We start from the raw sequence: 21,337 nt of genomic DNA on the forward strand, positions 1-21,337 counted from the left end.
CGTAAACGCAGTTTGTTTACATTTGCGATTTAAGCCCTAATGAAAAATCTATGTCGATTTTTTATCGATTATGTATAAGATAATAATAACCCTAGCATATACGAACATACAATTCATTTGAAAATCACAAAAATAGTAGATGCGATCTGAGTGAAAAAGTGATTTTATATTTCATTTATTTGTAGTAGAGCTAAGAAAACTGAATCTGAACTTTTAAATTGAATTATATTTATTTTTATCCGAACCCTGTATTGACCACGAGCTCGAAATTATTATTTTAAAATATGAGATCTGTTAGAAAAAATAACTGAATTGGAGAACAATCTTATATTTTTCAAACATTAAATACTACTGAAAACTAGTTTGTCATCGATGTCGCTGTTTTGTAGTCTTGATCATTGGAGTACACGTAACAGCTCCGGCGGCATCAGTGGTAGGACGGCTGATGTAAATCTTGGACTCTAAAGCACCTTCTCCGTCGCTTGATGAACACTGCTCCGGGGAGCTCGAATCGCACAAGGAATCCAAGCTAGCGTTATCGGCAATCACCTTCTCTTCCTCTCGGATAAATAACTTCTCCAATGGAATCCCTAAAGGAAGCTCGGTGTCGTCAATTGCGGGTATCTCCAGATTTAAATCTGCGTACCACTGTACCAACTGTGTCGATATGGCTGTTCCATTATCGGCTGCTTCCTGCAGTAGTTGGTCCAAAGTTTCCACCAGAGTAATCGTATCGGACGCAGCGGATTCGATTGCAACCAAAGATTCACGATCGGTTTCGAGAAACTGTTTAACTGATTCCACCTTGCTTCTGTTCCCTTCACTGTAACCACAAGCGAAAGCAGCTACTTTACGACGAACAACGCTAATTTTTGCATCGATTTCGGAGGCATGAGTTTTGCTAATATCACTCATGTTTACCAGATTTTTGAGAATTTAAATAATAATTATTATTATTTACATTGTTAACCGAGCCGCAATCTTTCGTATTTTTAACAGCTTTCAATTTGAAATTATATACGTAAACACCTCATTTGATTACTGCGGTACGCGATACCGGTAAACCATCCCTGCAGGGAAGAAAATCTGGTAGCCGGCAGAAAATCTACTAAGAAGCCCGTTTTGAAACCGTCCAACACAAGTCCAATAATGGACGCTTGTTGAACGATCCATTTGGAAATATTTAAAGAGACTATAGAATAACAAAGAGGTGCCATATTTCGTTTGGAATTCCTATTTTACTGTCAATGTCATTCCAAACGAACAAGAGAGTTGTCAATCGTCAAAGTTTAGCATTATGTGGCATTGTTTTTAAGGAAATATTGTTATGCAATCCGTTGAAATTACCAAATATTTAAAGATAAAAGTTATATCCTCAAACCAAATTTGTTACAAAACCATCGTGTTTAGAAACGCCAAAGAGAAAATGGCATGATTTGATGGGAGGACGAAATTCAGCATGAGGGTAACGAAAACCAAATTCTGCAAACATTTAAAATGAAAGTCGTTCCGTTATGGGTCTGATTGAGCCAAACAAAGCACAGCTCTTTCGTTTCCAGCAAACTGACGAGACAGAAACATATGTACAAGACTTCAACCACGCCTCTTTTTGTTGTTGATCCGTTTGCAATCGAGAAAATCGCAATTGTTCTTGGCTTAATGAGGTTTAGCTGCTGCAAAATACCATTCATGTGGATATAGCTACACGGAAACGAAAAACTACCTAAAATTGAGTTCCTTTGACTCAATCTCGTGGTATCGTGGGGGAACTTAAAATTAGGTAAACGGTGTTGAAGGTAGTTTCCATTTAACCACGGCAAAAATTACAACTCATTGATAGGTTTTTTATACTCAAATTTAAGTTGAATTTACCTAATTTTGAGTACACCCCAAACAACTCAAAAGTACGTTCCTCCACGGAAGACCTCGACTGAGTCGAATCTCTCGTTTTGTTTTTGACAACACTAATAAGTGCGAACGCGACGCACAACTCAAAAGTAAGTTAAAAGAACTTATTCTGCAGGATGTTTTATTTAACCGTGTATGTTTCAGCTGGTCGAGACCCAGTTAAGCTCAGCCGGAAATGAACCGGAATTCTGGCTGGTTCCAGTTCGTATTCCGGCTCCAGTGACACAACCGATTCTAGTTAGAATCGGTTGTGTCACTGGAGCCCGTGGACGAACTGGAACCAGCTAGAATTCCAATTCATTTCCGGCTGAACTTTACTGGGGAAACTTGCACATTTGCAGTGTTGCTTGTGATCCGTAGCTTGGTTGGTAGTCGAATTGTTTTCACTGAATTATTTAAGATGGCGTCTCTTTGTTATTCTACACTGAGAAACATAAATATGCATAGTTAACATACTTTCTATTCCCGTCTCTTTTCTTCTGCTGTGATTTTTATGCATTTTCATGCATATACTTTTAGTAAGCATCCAATGAGTGGATAGACCGAATATGTCCAATGCATAAAATTAACAGCAGAAGAAACGAGAGGCAGATAGAAAAATATGCTATCGATGCATAAATAAAATTCTGTGTGTAGTCTCTTTACGAGGGTCTGCCCCAAAGGGAAGAAGAGCGTGTCCGGATAAGAATAAGAAGAGTGGCAGATTTGACAAGCGCAAAACAGATTCAAGATAATCTGCATAAGGTGTATGCATGTGTGTACACTGAAAAAAATCCAAACGTTAATTCTATTTGCTTCAAACCGCTTAAAATTCATATGAAGAAGAAATGCTATTGTTATCACGCACACACATACCTTCCATACCTTCTATGTGTCAACTGCATAAACTATGTATGCACACACATAAGTTATATGTGCGTATTATTATAGTATGGGGTTTTATGTGCCTAATAGTTATGAAATGTGAATGTAAGATTAATATTTCTTGTAAATACACACATTAGGTTTATGTGCCAGCAAATAGTGTCTATATGCCCCCGTTAATTGCAAAAATCTATGTGTAAAATCAATAGGCATAACGTTTACTTTTTTTTGAGTGTACAATAATATTATTGGTGGCAAACGCCTTGAGAACCTCAAAGAGGCTGAAAGCACTAGTTTCTATATTCAAAACATTGTTTTAATTAATGTCGATTTTAACAACTTCTTTTTTCTGGAAGTAAAGTAGTATTGCCAATTGTAGAACCAAAACTTTCGCTTTACGTATGCCTATACCTTATCTGGTATCATCTTGGGTTTTCACGTCATTTGCAGTTTGACAAGACCAAAATTTGACAAGACCATAATTTGATGTTGGAACGGTCTATCCCTGAGAATCATCATAGGAAGGGCAATCCCTCGTCTCTTTAGGTATTAAGATTTCTGACAGCTCATTTACAACCACACCCAGTGAGCTAGATTTCTGTAAGTCTTGGTTTGGCAGTCCTGTCAGATTTCTGCGCGTATCCTGTCGGGTTAGTTGAGCTAGGGCGAACTCAGTTTCGCTCGCGTTTTCTGGCAAATTTTGACAGGAACCGAGCTAAACCCTGGCATAACTCGGACATAAACTGTGCAAAGATCCTGGCAATTCCTACCTGGTAGAATTTAGTACGAATAGAGCAAAACATCTGACAAAGATGTGGCAGGAAGCGTGCAGAGATCTTGGCCGTACATTTTTGGTTCGATTCTGAATAAAAGTGAGCAGCATCGGTTGGTTCAACAGCTTCTGTCAGAAACGGTTGTTGCATTTGAGAGAATTCCAGCATCAGCATCAATTTCGCTTTGCTCAACTTTTGCTAACTTTCTGCTTGCCACGCTGACCGGCAGGGTTGCCAAAATTAAATCTGTATTTTTGTCCATAAAAATCTTTTCATCTGTATTTATTCTTCGAAAAATCTGTGTCGATATCTGTATCGAATCAGTTGAGTCGTTTAACTTGGATTTTGCTGGATTATCTATCGAAGATATTAATTCCTGTGGTTTAAATCAGCCAAGCAAGGACCTGTCTACGTCTTCATAAAAAACACTACAAATCGTTCTGATATTTTACATCCAGAAACTTTAACTTTACCGATGTGCACAATGGAAAAATAAATTTCTTCATTTAAATACTTTTGATGATATATAATGTTATATACATTAGGTCGACCCATGCAGCTATCGAATTGAGAATTAACAAAGTCACAGAGCATTACAATTAAAATTTCTGGAAATAGACTTCAGCCAGGTGTTTGCTGGGTGCTAACCTGAGTGTATTACAAACCTTTACTTTTCAGAATGTGCGACCACTCTCAAAAGTAAAAATATATTTTAATATAGAGGGCTAAGCTGAGAGAGACACAGAGAATGTATTACTGAAACAGAAAAAAATATTTCAAAAAATAGTTTTTGTAACATCATTTCTCAAAAATCTGTATATCTGTACATACACACAAAAATCTGTATATCTGCACATACAGATTCTTGGTCTGAAAATGGCTGAAAAATCTGTATAAATGCAGATTATTCTGTATTTTTGGTAACCCTGATTGTGACCACAGATAACCATTTCTCGAATAGTACAGTTATAGTTTTCTAGTTACACTATGCCATGGGCAAAATGTGATGAGTGTGTATAATAAACTACTTTATCGACACTTTCAAATGCGGCAGATGTAAAAAGAACTTTATAAATGTTTTTTTTCTGATTCACCCAAGAGCCTCCCCCCCCCCCCTCATCAGTTCGAATAACGTTTTTTATTCTATCGATTTATGGTAATCTGGATTTGATTGCATGCCGTCCTCCATGTTCGGTTGTTGACATCTTATGGTAGTGGTACTGTCGCTTTTACCAATTGAGCTATTTCTGTAATCTTGTGGAACGTATTTTGGTCTTCATAATAATCTAGCCACAATCGACTTGAGGAAGAGGGTAAATCGACATGTCATATACTAATAAACTGATTACGAATGGTTGGAACTTCAAATCAAATTTTTCCTTAATTTTCCTTGAATTGGTTTAAGAGGAGGTTTGCGAGCCTTTCGGTGATGGTGAGCCGTGTGTTTGATACAATACATTCATATATAATATATAAACCGCTAAATCTGATTGGTTAGGCAAATCGAGAATCTGGATGATGCATCCGTTATTAGAATTGACCATCCCTTCTCGTCTTAACAGGTGTAGCAACTTCCGACAAGTGTGTACTTACGTTGTTAAGGTTGGACAGAGAATGCGCGAAATTCGCCAACGAAAAAAGCAGTTTTTTCCACACCGTATGTAGGATCCTCATAAAAATCAATCAGCGTATGTAGAATGTTGTTGCAGTACTGCTGATTGATTTTTATGAAGATCTGACATACGGTGTGGAAAAAAACTGATTTTTTCGTTTGCAAATTTTACCCTTTCTCTGTCCAATCTTAAAAAGACTCGTAATGTATACGAAAAATGTAATACATTTACATTGATCCACCTAAGAAAAAGGTATAAGCTCGGGTATTAGAGGAGGATTTGAAATTCTTGAGTTGCTAGGACTGCAATACATGGTATTAGCCCTTCTTTAGAAGTCCATCCTAAATTAGTGAAGCTCCTTCCTACTAACAGAACTTCTTAAACGGCAGTGTTACGATGTGATATATTTTGCCATATACGAAATTTGATTATGATTAGTTTTACCATTTTGCTGAATGTGCTTATAAACAAATTGTTGCTATAGATGAAATGTGAATTAATCTAATCGACCTTCGCTGAGTAAAACATTATTGACAGCCTTGTAGATTCATTTCACCTTTTACAGAAAGGTATGAAGCGTTAGATTTTGTCCAAAAACGAAACCTGTACGCCAGAAATTAAATTTGGAATTTCTTTTATCCAACCTAAATAATCAGATTTCCACTTGGTAAGAAATAATAATAAAGAATTAAAGCACTTTATCAGTGGATAAATTATTATTTTTTTTTCCAATAAATATGTGCAATAAACAAAGATTCGTTATTTCATTTTAACAACACATTCAATTCAATATAAATGAACTATAATCAAACGATTCGACTTGAGGTGAACATTATGGTATTCTTGTAAGGAAATTGTAACGATACACGTTTTTCTTTAAAGCAAACCTTACAGAACCATATGAAAACGACTACCATCATTGTGACCAATTCAAATCGTTTCGATATATTTTTTAATAATCCTGCGGAAGCACCTCAATTCTTTTCTAACATACAATATTATATTATAACCATTCCCTATAATGTAACAATAACTCGTATCTTCATTCTATAATTTCATATAATTTTACAGGAAACCGCATATATCGTAATATCATAAATAGACCTTAACGTATGTGGTTACCATAGCACTTATGATTTTTGTATAATATGGAGGATTCCAAATAAAGTTTTTATTTATGCGGGTATATACTTCGCTATATCTTCATTCAGGACTTTAATTCAATTTGCATGAAATGTTTATGTGCATGAAAGGAAGCCAGAATAGATTCGGCAACACTGTTTTCTATCCCGTTTGTAAATATATAATGAACGCTCATGACTGGCAAAACGACCAATCAGAGGCTGATTCAATATTGAGGTTAGGACTGGATCAAATTAGCTACGCGATTGTCTTCTCTTCTCTTAGTATATAATTTGTTCTAGAAAAACTCTAGAAAGAGAACTGCGGAGACTCCATTTTGGATCGATTGGATTCGCGTTTAGCTGTCAAAAAACGAATCCAATCGAACATTGCCTATCCTTATAACATTGGACGTGTTGCCATACAATGCCGGGGCATACGTTGCCAAAAATGCTGTTTTTCTCTCCGCAGTTCTCTTACTAGAGTTTTTCTAATTTGTTCCACCATGATGCGATGCAGGACGTCCATCGTTGGACCCGTGTAGCAAGGAATATGGAAATATACATGTAAGCTAAACCGTTTGCTGTTATACACGAATTTAACGCTCACATTCATAATAGCTATGACATATGATTTACAAGTTTACAAACTTTTGGATAAAAAAGTGCAATTTCGAAGTCTTGCAAGATGTACATAGAATAGTTAGAACTGCGGAATCAGTTTCTTTCTATTAATATCGTTACTTGTTTGATTTAAGAGGTAAACATGATGAAAAATGAGTTTAAAACAAACTGGCAAGCAGTCTCTTGAATTTGTGGGAATCTATAAGGGCCGATTTCTTTACCCACGCTTAACTTTTGAACCAGGTTTACCAGTGCGTTAAACCTGGTTTAAAAGCTAAACGAGGGTGCAGAAAGATGTCGCAATGTCATGTTCCTAACTGTCGCAGCAAGCTGCTACATGGAAGAAAGTTGCAAGATTTGTCAGATGGTATTTCATTCTACAGATTTCCGTCTGACGACAAACTAAAACGGAAATGGCAAAGTTCCCTTGGCCACAATCTTTCAACCGATACAAAATCTTGTTTATTTGCTATTGCCACTTTTCATCGGGTTGCTTTATTGCACAGAACTAGGGGCAGATTAGAAAAACTCTAGTAAGAGAACTGCGGAGAGAAAAACAGCATTTTTGGCAACGTATGCCCCGGCATTGTATGGCAACACGTCCAATGTTATAAGGGTAGGCAATGTTCGATTGGATCTAGGATAGGATCCGCCAGCTGGCTTCTTCTTATATTTTGCCCATCCCTGCTGAAAACGACATACCCCCACTCGACCAATGTTGCCAAAATATTTATTTTGTTACAGTCGTGTCCAAAACTTAAATTGTTCTGATTAAAATATTCTATATTATGTATCAATTTCACGCTCCGGGAAAAATCAATGATTTAGTCTTTATATCCGCATTTAAATGATCATTACGGGTTTTCCATCGGAATACAGCAAAGCAAAATAATATATATTTGTTGTTGGCCATTACGAAAAATATTTCGATGCTCTTCATTTTTGTAAGTTGCTTTCTGAGTCGAGCAACCTCATTCACAAGATCAATCTTCTCTGTTCGCATTTAGTTTAAATATTCTAAAACTACTTTTTTGCAAGGCTTAATTTTTGTTTAGTTTGTATAGGTGTATAGGTTGGTTCCAGTACTGCATGTGATTTTTTCGGAGAAAACAGCAGTAGAAATTGATGATTGATGCAGTTGAAAACTGTAAAATTCAACTGTATCGATAATACTAAAAGAACAAGAAGCGATTTCCGGGATAACTATCTCACGGTTTGCTCCAAAGTATTGCGAATCTTTTCTTAAATCCACATTGCGACTTTTCAGCCATGCGCCACCGGGCCGTGCGTTGAATTACGCGCCCATCTAGTTTGCATCAGTGCAAGTGAGAAAACATTTTGACGTTTGTTTTTGTTTCGACCGCACACGTGTGTATCCCATATAGCAACAACTCGACGAAATGCTATATTATCTCGCGATAGACAATACTCCCAATTTACTCGGCGCTGGAACAAAGACAATGAAGTTGAAAATATTTTCATACTTAGGCTAAATGTCAGTTACTCGGTTAGACTTCGAAAAGAGACATTTCCGCATTAATCCGCACACCGCGCTACCGGATCTCTCGGAAACCTGTAGAGCTTCAGTTCTGGATAATATGTTTGAATTCGTCTGCCTTCACGCAGAAAAAAATAGCATATTTAAACCAAAAATATGTGTTATTGAATCCAATCATTTATTGTTTATCACTTTAACAAACAAACTTATTGGCTTGAAAATATTTTTTTATTAGAACAACAACAAATTTTTGCTTTCAATAAATGCATTTTTAGTATCAATAATTTTATTTTAATTTCAATAAAATAATTATTGAAAAACGGAACGATAATTTTGTTTTATTAAAACAATAAATAAATTTTATTGAATTCAATAAATAATTTTATTGTCTCCCGACCAATAATTTAATTTATTGAATTTGATGCATAATTTTATTGAACCTACAAATCTTTTTTCTGCGTGTTGCACTTCATAATTACAGACGGACGTTATGGAAAGAAAGCGGTATTTCGAGAAAACAAAAAAACAACACAGTAAACAATTAGGCAATCTATTAGACGTTTGTTTGACAATTCAACGGTGGGTTCTGTCAACAAGTCTACTCCTGCGAACAGAAAAACTCGTCCGACAAACAACTTTGTTAGTCCGATTCGTTTGATGTTGGATCGAATCAACAATATTGTCGGACGTCGCTCCCCTCGGAGTAACGTCAGAATAAGTAAACAAGAAATAATCAGCTGATCAAAAACGTCTCATGGATTGCCTAATCGTCGTTTTACGTTTTATATCACAATACGACAACACTTCCAAGCAGCCCTTTAGTACTTTTAGTATCCAAGCCGAACGTTTGCCTATGTCACTTTCGTCCAATCACGAGCTGGTGCAGAATTGGTTCAAAAACAGGGGACAGAGCTGGCGGATCCTATCCTAGGATTGGATTCGTTTTTTGACAGCTAAACGCGAATCCAATCGATCCAAAATGGACTCTCCGTAGTTCTCTTTCTAGAGTTTTTCTAGGGCAGATCACTTGTGATCTAGGGGCAGATCACTCGAAGAATGTATAACAAATTTGCATCAAATTAGAAAAAATGCATTTAATTTCCATTTTTGCATCAGCTTTGCACTCCCTCGCAGAAAAGTTTGTTTAACAAACATCCTATGCTGATCCACTTTGTTCGACGTTTTGTTAAATGTAGGGCTAATTTTTCTGTAGGGTTTTGACGTCTTACACGCAACGCAAACAACATTGCACGCAACGCAAAAACATTGCACGCGACGCAAAATACATTATGAATGGCATCTTATAAGAAATTCTACCGAGATATTAGACACATTTTTTCTTAACGAAGGACATTTGACATGCCAGCGAAGCCAGAGGCAATAAATTGATCGGGCTGCAAAGGTATTATCTAGAAAATGTGCAACGGCACTAATGCGTCGTGTAGGTACGAATGAAGCGATACAACTGTCGCAATTTTTATTGGTTTTTAATGATTGGTGGGATGTTTTAAATTCACGATGTCCTAAAGAGACTCTGCTTTTGAAGAAGCCATATGGGTTACACCAAAGTGAGCAGGATGAAGCACTGGATGCGATCCAATGTCTAATGTCTACATCTGTTCCAGCGAACAAAACACATATGCAGGTAATATCTTGTTAAGAAGAAATGTTTAACTTCTATATACTTGATTCACAAGTTTACAGCTGTTCCAGAAAGCTTTGCTAATGTCAATCATATCGCTACGAGCACTATTCAAAGAAATTAAATCTCGATTCGGTATATCGTATATATAATGACTGCTAAGCTTAATCAAGATGCATTAGACAACCTGTTCTCAATGATTCGTATGCGAGGCAGAGGTTATGATCACCCGTCTCCGATGGAATGCCTACGACGGCTCAGGATAATAATTCTTGGCAAAAGCCGTACTGCGGACAACGATCATGTTTGCGATGAAGTTTTGCAAGAAAACAAAGGGATATTAAATCCTGACCATTCCAAAAAAAACACCTCTTAAGCTGCCGTTATATGCATTATTGTCCCATGTATATAGGGAATCCCATAGAACATGGGACAAATATGCGTATAATGGCAGTAAGCTTGACACTGCATATTTAATTTATAAGACAATTCCATATTAAATTTACAAAAGGGCGAATAAGATTTGTAAACAAACTTTCATTTTGATGGTTTCTCTTAATTTACTATAATTTCAACGCAGAAAACAATTGAAATTACTTCTACGAAGGGTAAAAATTTACATTAACGCATATTTTTCATGAAATTCCACTCTGTAGCAGACTAATGAGCGAAACAAATTTGTTTACAAAAAACAGTTTCGCCCTTTTGACGAATTAATATTGAATTCAACACAACGCAACAGTTGAATTTAAGTAAAATAGTATCTTTGTTTTGTGCTGAACAAATGTTTCAATTTTATTTTTCAAGAAATTTGTGAACATGTTAAAAAATTGATCAAACTACTCAATTTTCATATATTTTCAAAATATTTTCATAACTATTTACCAATACACATGCAAGGTCTGATTGTCACCTACCTTCTATATTTCCATATCCTTGCCCGTGTTGAACAATTTTGAAACAATTTTTTGGGTTTCTCATGGGAAGGTAGGTACTTTTTTACCGTGATAATTATGCGGCATTCCGAACCGGTTCCGGAATTGAGTTCTTTGCGACCGGTCTGACGAACACTAAAGGGCCCCTTACACGTACAATAAAAGTGTCATTACTAAGTAATGACATTACTAAAATTGTATGGAAAATCCATCATTACTCACCTTACACGATCATTAAAAGTGACATTACTGCTCAGTAATGACATTACTAGCGCCTCGTGTAAGGGGCCCTTAATGAAGTTTCCTGGTTGAAAACAATCCCATTTACTTTTGCCGTCTTTGTTTATTATTTTCCACCAGCTTGTGATGTAGTATTTGTGTCATATGACGTGTACGTACATGAGCCGTAGAAAAGTCTATTAAGATTTCTGACAGCTCATTTACAACCACCGATGCAAACTCAAGTCAAAGGAAATTGGTTTGTTTTCATCAGGAAATACCTAACCTCAATCGATTTTTGCACGGCAAAATATTTTGTTTTCATCACGAAATAATTCAGCGCCTTTTCTTTTTCAACGGGAATAGAAAGGTCAATGGTTTGACTGCCACTGATAAAATGAAGTACCCATTAATGCGTAGAAAACTACGCATTTTCGATCAAAGTGGAATAACCCATGAAATGGGTAAAGAGTTTGTACCCATAAATGAGTACAGACCTTGTACGTCAACCTGGATATGTTTTACCCATTATTTTTCGCAGAACAGTTACAACAAAATGCGTAAAAAATGCCAATTCATGAAAATCGCGCCAGAATGAAAAATACTGTCAATAGAATTATTTCTGAGTTTAAAAACAAAAACATAAAATAACATTCATTTCACATTATAATCTCATATAAAAATATGGGAATCTAAATAGACATTCCATTCTAAAACAACTTAACAAAATAAAACCGCCAACTGGATATATTTTTGATGGCTGGATCTTTTGGCTGCTCAAAAATGCCGAACTAGCGCATATTTGCAACTTCCTTAGTAGTCTAAACAGCCGTTGTTTTCGGAGCATTGCCGAAATGTTCCGTTTCCGACACGGACTCCGATGCACGCCAATAATTTGCAAGTTCCGCTACGATCCTTAGTTTGCAGGTTAACTCGCTTGAAATAATTCTTAAGGATTTTTCACCATTTATTAAGATCAATATACCCAATGGCATTAGTTCATCGAGTAGTTGTGAAATGATAAAAAGTACTCATTGTTAGAAACAAAAAAATACCCATTTTTTGACAACTTGAATAACTTCCGAAAATGGGCAATTTGAATACATAAAATGGGTAGTTTTTTTTACTGTGTGGGTTTTGTCCAATTGACCTTTCTATTCCCGTTAAAAAAGAAAAGGCGCTGAATTATTTCGTGATGAAAACAAAATATTTTGCACTGCAAAAATCGGTTGAGGTTAGGTATTTCGTGATGAAAACAAGCCAATTTCCTTTGGTTTGATCAGAGATGCCAGATTCGCAGACAAATCTGCAAATTTGCAGACTTTAAATTTAAGCTGCAGATTTTTTCGATGACGCAGATATTTGCAGATTTTTTAGTTTGGTTGAAGATATTTGCAGATTTTTTAGTTTGGTTGCAGATATTTACAGATTTTTGAATATAAAGGCCTTTTGTTACACTAGCTTTCCTGACATTTTTTGTTCCGTCAAATCGATTCCGGAACCGGTTCGAAATCCTGGATGGATTCAGCATGGAATCTAGCTCAAAGAAAACAACCGATACCGACTCTATCGGTTGACGCATTTGAGCTGGAATTCATGCTAGAAGTCCGAATTGGTTCCGGACTAGTTTGACTGGGTATAGGAATAACCGCTGTCAACTCTGTCGCACTCAGCCACAAAAAACACGATGACAGTAGCGCACCTGGTTTAGATATCCAAACTACCTTCGAAACCGTTAGAGATTTTACACAAGTTGAATGCTGAAGTTGGACGTTTGTTCTCTGTGATTGGGGCAGAATGTACATGTTCGTCCGCATTTTTTTGACCGGGCACCTTTTGAAAACTGTGCCGAGAATAAAAGATTTAGTTTCCATATCTTTTCCATTGGGCCGTCAAACGTCACGAAAAAAGTTCATTTTACGGAGTTCATTACTCTTTGTTGTGAAAATTCGTGAAGTTGTTTTCGCGAAAAAAGATCCGTAATTCCAGTGATATTTTATATTCGTATAGCTACTAAAACATGAGCAGCTTTTTCTGAAACTGACGATCAATCGATTTCCTGCAAGAAATCGTCGATGCGTCTACCAGAAAGTCGTTTTTACGTGGAGCAAATTTAAGCAGCTGAACGAAAACCAACAAAATCGCTGCTGGAGAAAAATAAGATGGCCTATTCCAGCCACATCAGCGACATCGTCAATCTGAATGTTGGTGGGACCAGGTATGTTTCATTTCCTGAAGATATAAAATATGAATTTATAACTTATTGTAACTATTTTCCCTTTGTATAAGATTTTCCACATCTCGTCAAACTCTGACGTGGGTTCCGGATACGTTTTTCACTTCACTGCTCAATTCCGAACGTAACGGACGGATCTCAAGGTTAGCAAACGCACTTGAACCTTTTCTTCAGACATATAATTCAAAGAGTTCTTTGTAGCCTGCGCGATGAAACCGACGCCATTTTCATCGATCGGGACCCCAAACTGTTCTCGATAATCCTCAACTACTTGCGAACCAAGGAAATTGACATTAAATCATGCGAAATTCGAGTGCTACGCCACGAAGCTGAATTTTACAACATATCTCCACTAATCAAGCGACTCATGCTTTGCGAAGAGATGGATCAGTCTAGTTGTGGAGACGTGCTCTTTTACGGTTACCTCCCTGCTCCAAGTTAGTATAAATGAGCCGCGACTTTACTCATTATTTAATTCTGTGCCGTTTGCAGATATTCCTATCCAGGAAGTTGCACTGCCTTCATCGTCGACCAGTTCTGTAAGTTGCGTAACGGCGTGTAATACCTCATCGAATGGATCGGCTCAGTCAGCCGGCCAGCCAAAATCGCAAACCGACTCGTTTCCTTCAATTTCCTCGCAACCAGCTCTATCGGCTGCTCAGCAACCAGTGCCCGGTCCATCAGCTGCAACTTCGGGTGGTGGGCTGTGTCATTCGTCTTCTAATCCACGCCCAGGTTCGATGGTACGTGTTCCAGAGTTTTCACAGAGCTCCGGATCATCGGGTAGTAGTGCTGGCGGAGCTAGCGGATCGCGCCATGCTGGTCATTCTCGAAATTCTTCGTGGGATCTTCGGGTGTCGTACAGTGGCAATGGAAGGAACTCCCAGTGGGTTCCAGGACATTCTCGTACCGCTTCATTAGATATGATGAGGCATCATTCTCGAAATTCTTCCGTTGATCTGAACAAATACATCCGAAATGATGTTGGTCTTGTGTTTGGACCGAGCCAATCATCCGGTTGGGCAGATCCGATGCGGGTTCAAATTATTAAAGCTCACCACAACTGGATATTGGTTGCATATGCTCATTTTGTTACCTGCTACCGACTGAAGGACTCCTGCGGGTGGCAGCAGATTTTCGTATCTCCGTACGTCGAGCACACTATCGAAAGAATTGCAATCAATGCAAAAATGGGCCTGGCAACGTCGGCTGGCGAACAGTCGCACAGCAAAATGGTAGCAATCTCGTACGGCAGTCAGATTCGGCTGTGGGGAATCTCGGAGGATGGAAGCAAGAGCGATGTGGGCATCTTCAATTTGAATGTTCGTGTTGAGTATCTGTTCTTCATCGGCAGCCAGCTGGTGGCGCTTTCGTCGTCTGGCAAAATCGGCGTCTGGCACGCGATGACCCAGCACTGGCAGATACAGGATCTGGTTCCGATTCTCTCGTTTGATACGGCCGGCTCGTTCCTGTTGCTTGGCTGCAACAATGGCTCGATTTACTACATCGGTAAACCGGTTCGAGTCGGCTCGCAGCATTGTCTAATTTGAGTGTTGTTTATTTTTTAGATATGCAAAAGTTTCCACTTCGCATGAAGGACAACGATCTGCTTGTTACTGAACTGTACAAAGATCCGTCAAATGATTCCATCACGGCCATTTCGGTTTACCTGACACCGAAGACTACGAGTAAGTAACGTGGATTAGAATTTAGAAATTGTAATGATAACATTTGATTGCCCTTTTCACTTTAGAATAGGAATAGGTCTGTTGGCATAAAAATTTTAAAGATTTTAGATCGTGCATGTTTAAGAAACCGATCTGAAAAAATTGGTTAAACATTTTTCAAGTACATACCAAATAGGTTCTATAACATTCACATTATTTTCTTTCCTAGGATGATTACAATAATAAGCAAAGAACTGCTTATGTTGGGTTTACTTTTGGTTCGCATCACTATACTCGCACATGCAAAGCACATCAACACCACTACTTGCATACTACACTCTCTCCGGACGGTAACAGAGTAACACACCGATATCAATTCAAATTTACACATCCTAAATCTTACACTCGAACAATCAAACTTATTGAATCCTACTAAAAAGACATTGATCTAATTTTCAACACAAACAATCCTTCGTTTGTTTCTTTTCCTTTCCGTGATCATACTATAATTTGAACATGTTAGCACCAGGAGATAAAGAAGGTAATCCGTTTTACTGTTTCGTAAGAGCTCTTTTCAAAGCAACAAAAGAAACGTTCTGATTCGTATCACGCTTGACGCCTTTTTTGACTAAGTTTTATGTCATTGTTACGTCCGTTTGGCGCTTGCTACACTCCACCACCAAACCAGTGCGTATCGAGTTTTCATTCTTGCTATCAGCAATGTTTCGTTTTACATATCTATGTAGATTTTCTTTCGCAAACACAAAACGCAACATTACTAAAAATGATACACGACAAGTTTCAGAAATAAACTTCAAGTAGTGGTGCTGGCATGTGTTTTGATTCACTCGTTTAGATCTCGTTTGCGCTAGCTTCCCGTAGGTGCTTTCAGCTTCAATAAATTAACAACTGGTCAGAATTTGGTTTTTGTGCTATATCGCTTTTCTCTTGTCGCATTTCACCCACCGTTTTAGGTCTTTCCGGAAATTGGATCGAAATCGCATACGGCACCAAGTCCGGTTCAGTGCGAGTGATCGTTCAGCATCCGGAAACCGTCGGTCACGGGCCCCAGCTGTTCCAGACGTTCACCGTGCACCAGAGCTCGGTCACGAAGGTTACCCTGTCGGAAAAGTTTCTCATCTCGGTGTGCAGCGAGTACAATCACGTCCGTACCTGGCAGGTCACACGATTCCGCGGCATGATCTCAACCCAGCCTGGATCGACACCGGAGGCTTCGTTCAAGGTAATTGTATCTATTTGTATTTCAAGGTAGCACTGCAAAACATAAATATTTTTCCATCCCACAGATCGTTTCCCTCGAAGCTGTCGATTCTACCTACAGCTATTCTGCCGGTAACGATTTTGGCCCCTTCGGTGAACAGGATGACGAGCAAATTTTCGTACAGAAAGTAGTTCCGGACACGGACCAGTTGTACGTGCGGCTCGCGTCCAACGGTGAACGCGTCTGTCTGATACGGTCCGTCGATGGAACCACGGTTACGTCGTTCTGCGTCCACGAGTGCGAAGGATCATCACGGATGGGTTCGCGACCACGTCGATTTATTCTCTCCGGCCATTGTAATGGTGCAATTCAGATGTGGGATCTCACGACGGCGCTGGAAATTTTTAAAAAGAAAGATCAGCATAAAAAACTAATAGGAGGACCGACAGCGGATGAACTGATTCGGTTGTTGGACCAATGTGATCTTAGCAACAGCCACTGTTCGACACCATGCATGTCGCCGTGCCCTTCTGCGGTCTCGATTGGGGCGGCCACCGTTGCTAGACTGAAACCGTTCAATGTCGCGTTTCTGAACCAGTCAGCAGCAGCCGCCGCAGGAGCAGCAGGACCTTGCTGTGGTATCCCGAACCCGGAACAACCGAACTGATCAACGCTAAGACGACGTAGAGGCATTTGAAAGTGGTTATGCTGTTATCTGCAACTGTAGACATTTGACAGACAAAAATTCATCTCCTTATTATCCTGAGTATAGTTTAACGATGAAAGATAATTCATACGTATATATTCTCTTATTGTGATTTTATTCTTATAACGGTTGGAAATAGTTCATCACTAGACCGTTTGCTCCACCATGGTAGAGCGATTCTAACTATCAACGTTAAGAAAAGTTGTTTTGAACTATACGCATTCAACAGTACTATAAACAATAGCTATGACATTACTAGATATTTAAAATTTTAGCAAATTCAATATGTAGAAAAAGAAATATATTTTTATTGAAATGTAGTTTAAAACTACAATCGTTGTTTGCATTCATTTATAAATGTGCCTGCCCCTAGAAGGGACTTGAGGATATAGAAAGAATGAAGGGTTGTATACAAAACATAACCGCGATAATATTGAAATTGTATGGTCTTTCTTGAGTCTGTATTTATTTGTTGTACATACTTTTTAGCCCCAATCATGTTTAGATAAACTATGTATGGAGTCGGGGATTTGTGCCTTTCCGTGTCTTCTCGTCATTTCATGAAGAAAGGAGAAGCAAGAGGAAAGAAGTAGAATTGGAAGAGTGGGAAAAATAACAACTCAAAAACAAACAGCAGGTAAGTTAAGCTCAGTTCATATCGCCAGCTAGTAAGCCTGAACCTCTTTACCACATTGGATAAGACACCTTCGTATATCTCTATGTAAGGACGACCGAAAACTCGGAATCGCTATTACGCTACTGCTTGCCAGTTGCATATCAGGGGCCCTATTCTCACAGTCACGTCACCTAGTGACTGGAGTAAATTTTGTTCTTGTCACTAGGTGACGTGACTGAGAATAGGGCCCCAGATGATATGAAGATCCGTAGTCAGATTCGCAAAGATTGCTTGAAAATGACTCAGCTCGCTGAAAAGTTGCCATGTGATAATTGAGTTTCCAGCGGCCGGTTAAAGCCCTGTGTAAACAACCCAATGGGTCACGCGCCTCGTCGAGACGGCCAGAACTAAAAAACCCATCATCTTAACGATCATCACAGCAGGCCCACCATTCACTGGCCCCGGTTGTTCTAAAAACGCGTTTGTTTGACGACACGTTTGTAGATTTCTCCAATAATTACGATGTTCGGACGAAGCCCAGGACCGTATTTTTTCTCTTGTACACCTTGTCGAAATTGGCAGGGCGGTCCTCAGGACCAACAAAGTCAATCGGTGCACCTGCTCTGGCCAATTCGTCAGCCCATTCATTTACAGTAATACCAGAATGTCCGGGCACCCAGGCAAGGTGGATAGTGTTGACAATGCTTAGATTTGGGTTCGGCACGCGATCACTAGCTTGGACCGTAATTTGTCTGAGCTACGGGCCTTGATTGCAACCTGGCTATCGAGGCAGAAGTTTATGCTTTGTTGAAGGGTCGGTTGTACCCCGCACATAATCGCGAAGATTTCTTCTTGGAATAATAATAATAATATAATAGTACAGTATCTAGCGCTTCCCTCTATCAAAGAACCATCAGTGTAACAGACTACTTGCGTTTGTTGTTGTCTATCCATATAGCCAGACAACCGCTCCTCTCGAAAGTGAATCTTGGAATGCCCTGTGAAGAAAATTGCATGTAAGTGTAATATCGCTGGGAGTAACAATATCTTCACCCCATGTAACCATTTGTGACCACAGTCGTGTATGACTTGTAGCAAGATCAACATGGTTATTGTTCCAAAGTTCAGTAACCTGCAGTCGGTATACACATTAGACTGGTTCAATTTTTGACTTTTAGCTCCACCAGGTTCTACTGATTCCTTTTATGGCCCTTAGTAATTGTGCAAATTTTGGTACCGATCGGTTGTGTTTACGGACCCTCCAAAAATTTCAAGGTTTATATAGAAGTTTGTATGGAAAATCGGTAAACATTGAAAATCAATTCTTAAAAAATCACCTCATCAATCAATTAATCCGAACACTATTTATTTTAGGTATTCTTCTACTGAACACATTCGGGGAACATTGTCAGTTTATGAAAATTCACTGTGATCTGCACAGAATCAAAGAACTACAAGAGACGAACCCCGGTTATTTATTCGCTTCTTCGTGAAAAGAACCATTGAAGTTTTGATTGGGTTAACTGATAATTTTAATTCAAAGGTTGTTCCGATGCTAAGTTCAGTAATTAGTATTTGGTAATCGTCAGCAAACCCGTAGGTTGGAAATCCACGTTTCCTAAAAAAGCCTGGGGATAGTCGCAAATACTTAATTTCCTTATCTCTGCCTGTGTCAGTGACGAGCAAAGAATGCAGTTACTAAGCATTGCGTTTATCCAACCCAAGATACATACAGATCAGTGGCGGATTCAGAGGGAGGGTCCTGGGGGTCCGGACCCCCCCCCCCGAAAATTTTTATCTCCTTGAGAAATTTTAAAATACTTTCTATTTTAAATTCGTTCTTGTTGTGTACCCAAAAATGGGTATAATTTAGTACAACACTAAATTATACCCTAAATTAGGTTACGCTCTTTTGGCGTACCTTTGCAGAAAGCAAAATAAAAGCATCTGCATTAGAGACGTCAGTCTCTCTCTTTGCAGTACGTGATTACAAAGTGATAAGTAGTGTTTTTATAAATCTTTATAAAAAGAACTTTCCCTTCGTGGTCCCCAAGTGGTTCCTGCATCTACTGAAGCTGTTCCTGCTCTACTGGTCCACCTCCCGAATGGACTGGATCTTACAGTTCTAAATTCCAAAACATTCCAAACCAGATTCGACAACCAAAACTAATTTTAATTAAGAAAGGGTATTACATAGTACGTATTGTACATTTAGCATTTCAAAATCGAAATTTCGGAGCCCCTCCGAATTTTTTTTCTGGATCCGCTCCTGATACAGATACCCTATGACCACACGTCGCTTTCTTGAGGAGGTGGAGATGTTGACGGCGGAGACAATAGGCATCGTGGAAACCTGGATGGCTAACGTCAAGTTGCAGCTGGCTCACCAGAAGACCGAGGTAGTGCTGGTCAGCGTCGGGGGACAATCCATCCAATCGATGCGTGCGCTGAAGCACCTGGGTAAGATGGTCGACGATCGGTTAAATTACAACAGCCATGTCGACTATGTATGTGAGAAGGCTAGTCTCCTGGCGGGTGTCTCATCCTCAATACTGAGGTATGGTGTAACGGCCTGGGCTGCTGCGCTGAACTCAAAGCGAAACCGGACGAAGTTGACAAGCACGTTTCGTGGAATATTACCAGCGGAGAAATGCACGTAATGCAAGGAGACCGGTCCGAGCAGACTAAGTGGCAGCAAGAGTGGGATAACGCGGAGAAAGGAAGGTGGACCCACCGACTCATCCCAAATGTGGATGCTTCCGGAAGTACCTACATCTGTTTGGACACACTTCGTCACCCCTTTGTCCAGAGTGTGTGAAAGTACAAGAGACACCGGAACACGTGGTCTTCGAATGCCCCAGGTTCGAAAAAGTCCAAAGGGGTACGCCTGATGTAACAGTGGACAATATCGTCGAAGAGATGTGCCACGACGAGCATATCTGGGATGCTGTCAACAGAGTGATTACGAGTATACTCCCTGAATTGCAGAGGAAGTGGTGTAGAGACCAACAAAGTAGCGTCATTGGCTAGAACGCCGCCGTGGAACCACAAATCGGGTTTCGGGAGAAATTCCGCCACCTGGAAACTCTTCGACGGTGTAGACTAGATCCACCGCCGAGGACCAGTTGAGTAGTACGCGATGTAGCACCAGGCCTGGGTCGTCGGGGCGCCAGCGAACCGGACGTTAAGCTTCACCGGACTCGCCAGACCAACCTCGACACCTACCGGGTAGCTCGTGAGTAGGCTAGATTCACCACCGGGGATTAGACCGAGTAGACCGCGTCGAATAGCTAGAAGTGGGTCGTTGGGGCGCCAGTGAACCGGAAGCTACGCTCCACCCGGAATGGCTGGATGGACCTTAGCACCTACTGGCTAGCCCGTTGAGTAGGCTAGGTCCACCGCCGGGGACTAGACTGAGTAGACGAAGCGGGGAGCTTAATGGCTCACAGGAACGTACATCGGTATCGAGAACAATCTACCGCCGGGTAATTCACGGTAGGGTAGATTCGCCGCCGTGGACTACTCAACAGAATCGGGACAAAAAGGGGAGCTAATTAGCTCACGAAACAAACGCCGACAACGAAAGAAACTCCGTGGCCGGTGAACTCTCAGTCCGAGTAGGATAATACTTGAGTTGATCTCGACAAAGCTGGGAGCTAAATGGCTCAAGGAAGCGGGTATCGGTGTCGGGGG

At 39.6% G+C, this 21,337-nt stretch overlaps 1 protein-coding gene across 2 annotated transcripts; it reads left to right on the forward strand.

The window, feature by feature from the left end:
• Nucleotides 1-13,108: 13,108 nt before the first annotated feature.
• Nucleotides 13,109-17,362, forward strand: LOC131677670 (BTB/POZ domain-containing protein KCTD3). Of its 2 annotated transcripts, XM_058957610.1 has the most exons (8): nucleotides 13,109-13,415; nucleotides 13,487-13,576; nucleotides 13,635-13,870; nucleotides 13,926-14,942; nucleotides 15,002-15,121; nucleotides 15,624-15,641; nucleotides 16,075-16,343; nucleotides 16,408-17,362. In XM_058957610.1, the coding sequence occupies exons 1-8, from the start codon at nucleotides 13,360-13,362 to the stop codon at nucleotides 16,987-16,989; spliced, it is 2,388 nt and encodes a 795-aa protein (XP_058813593.1). In that variant the 5' UTR covers nucleotides 13,109-13,359; the 3' UTR covers nucleotides 16,990-17,362. The 2 variants fall into 2 exon arrangements, with proteins under 2 accessions (XP_058813593.1, XP_058813594.1); XM_058957611.1 differs by lacking the exon at nucleotides 15,624-15,641.
• The last annotated feature ends 3,975 nt before the right edge of the window (nucleotides 17,363-21,337 follow it).

This window comes from Topomyia yanbarensis, chromosome 1, assembly GCF_030247195.1.
Source record: "Topomyia yanbarensis strain Yona2022 chromosome 1, ASM3024719v1, whole genome shotgun sequence".
Classification (NCBI taxonomy): domain Eukaryota; kingdom Metazoa; phylum Arthropoda; class Insecta; order Diptera; family Culicidae; genus Topomyia; species Topomyia yanbarensis.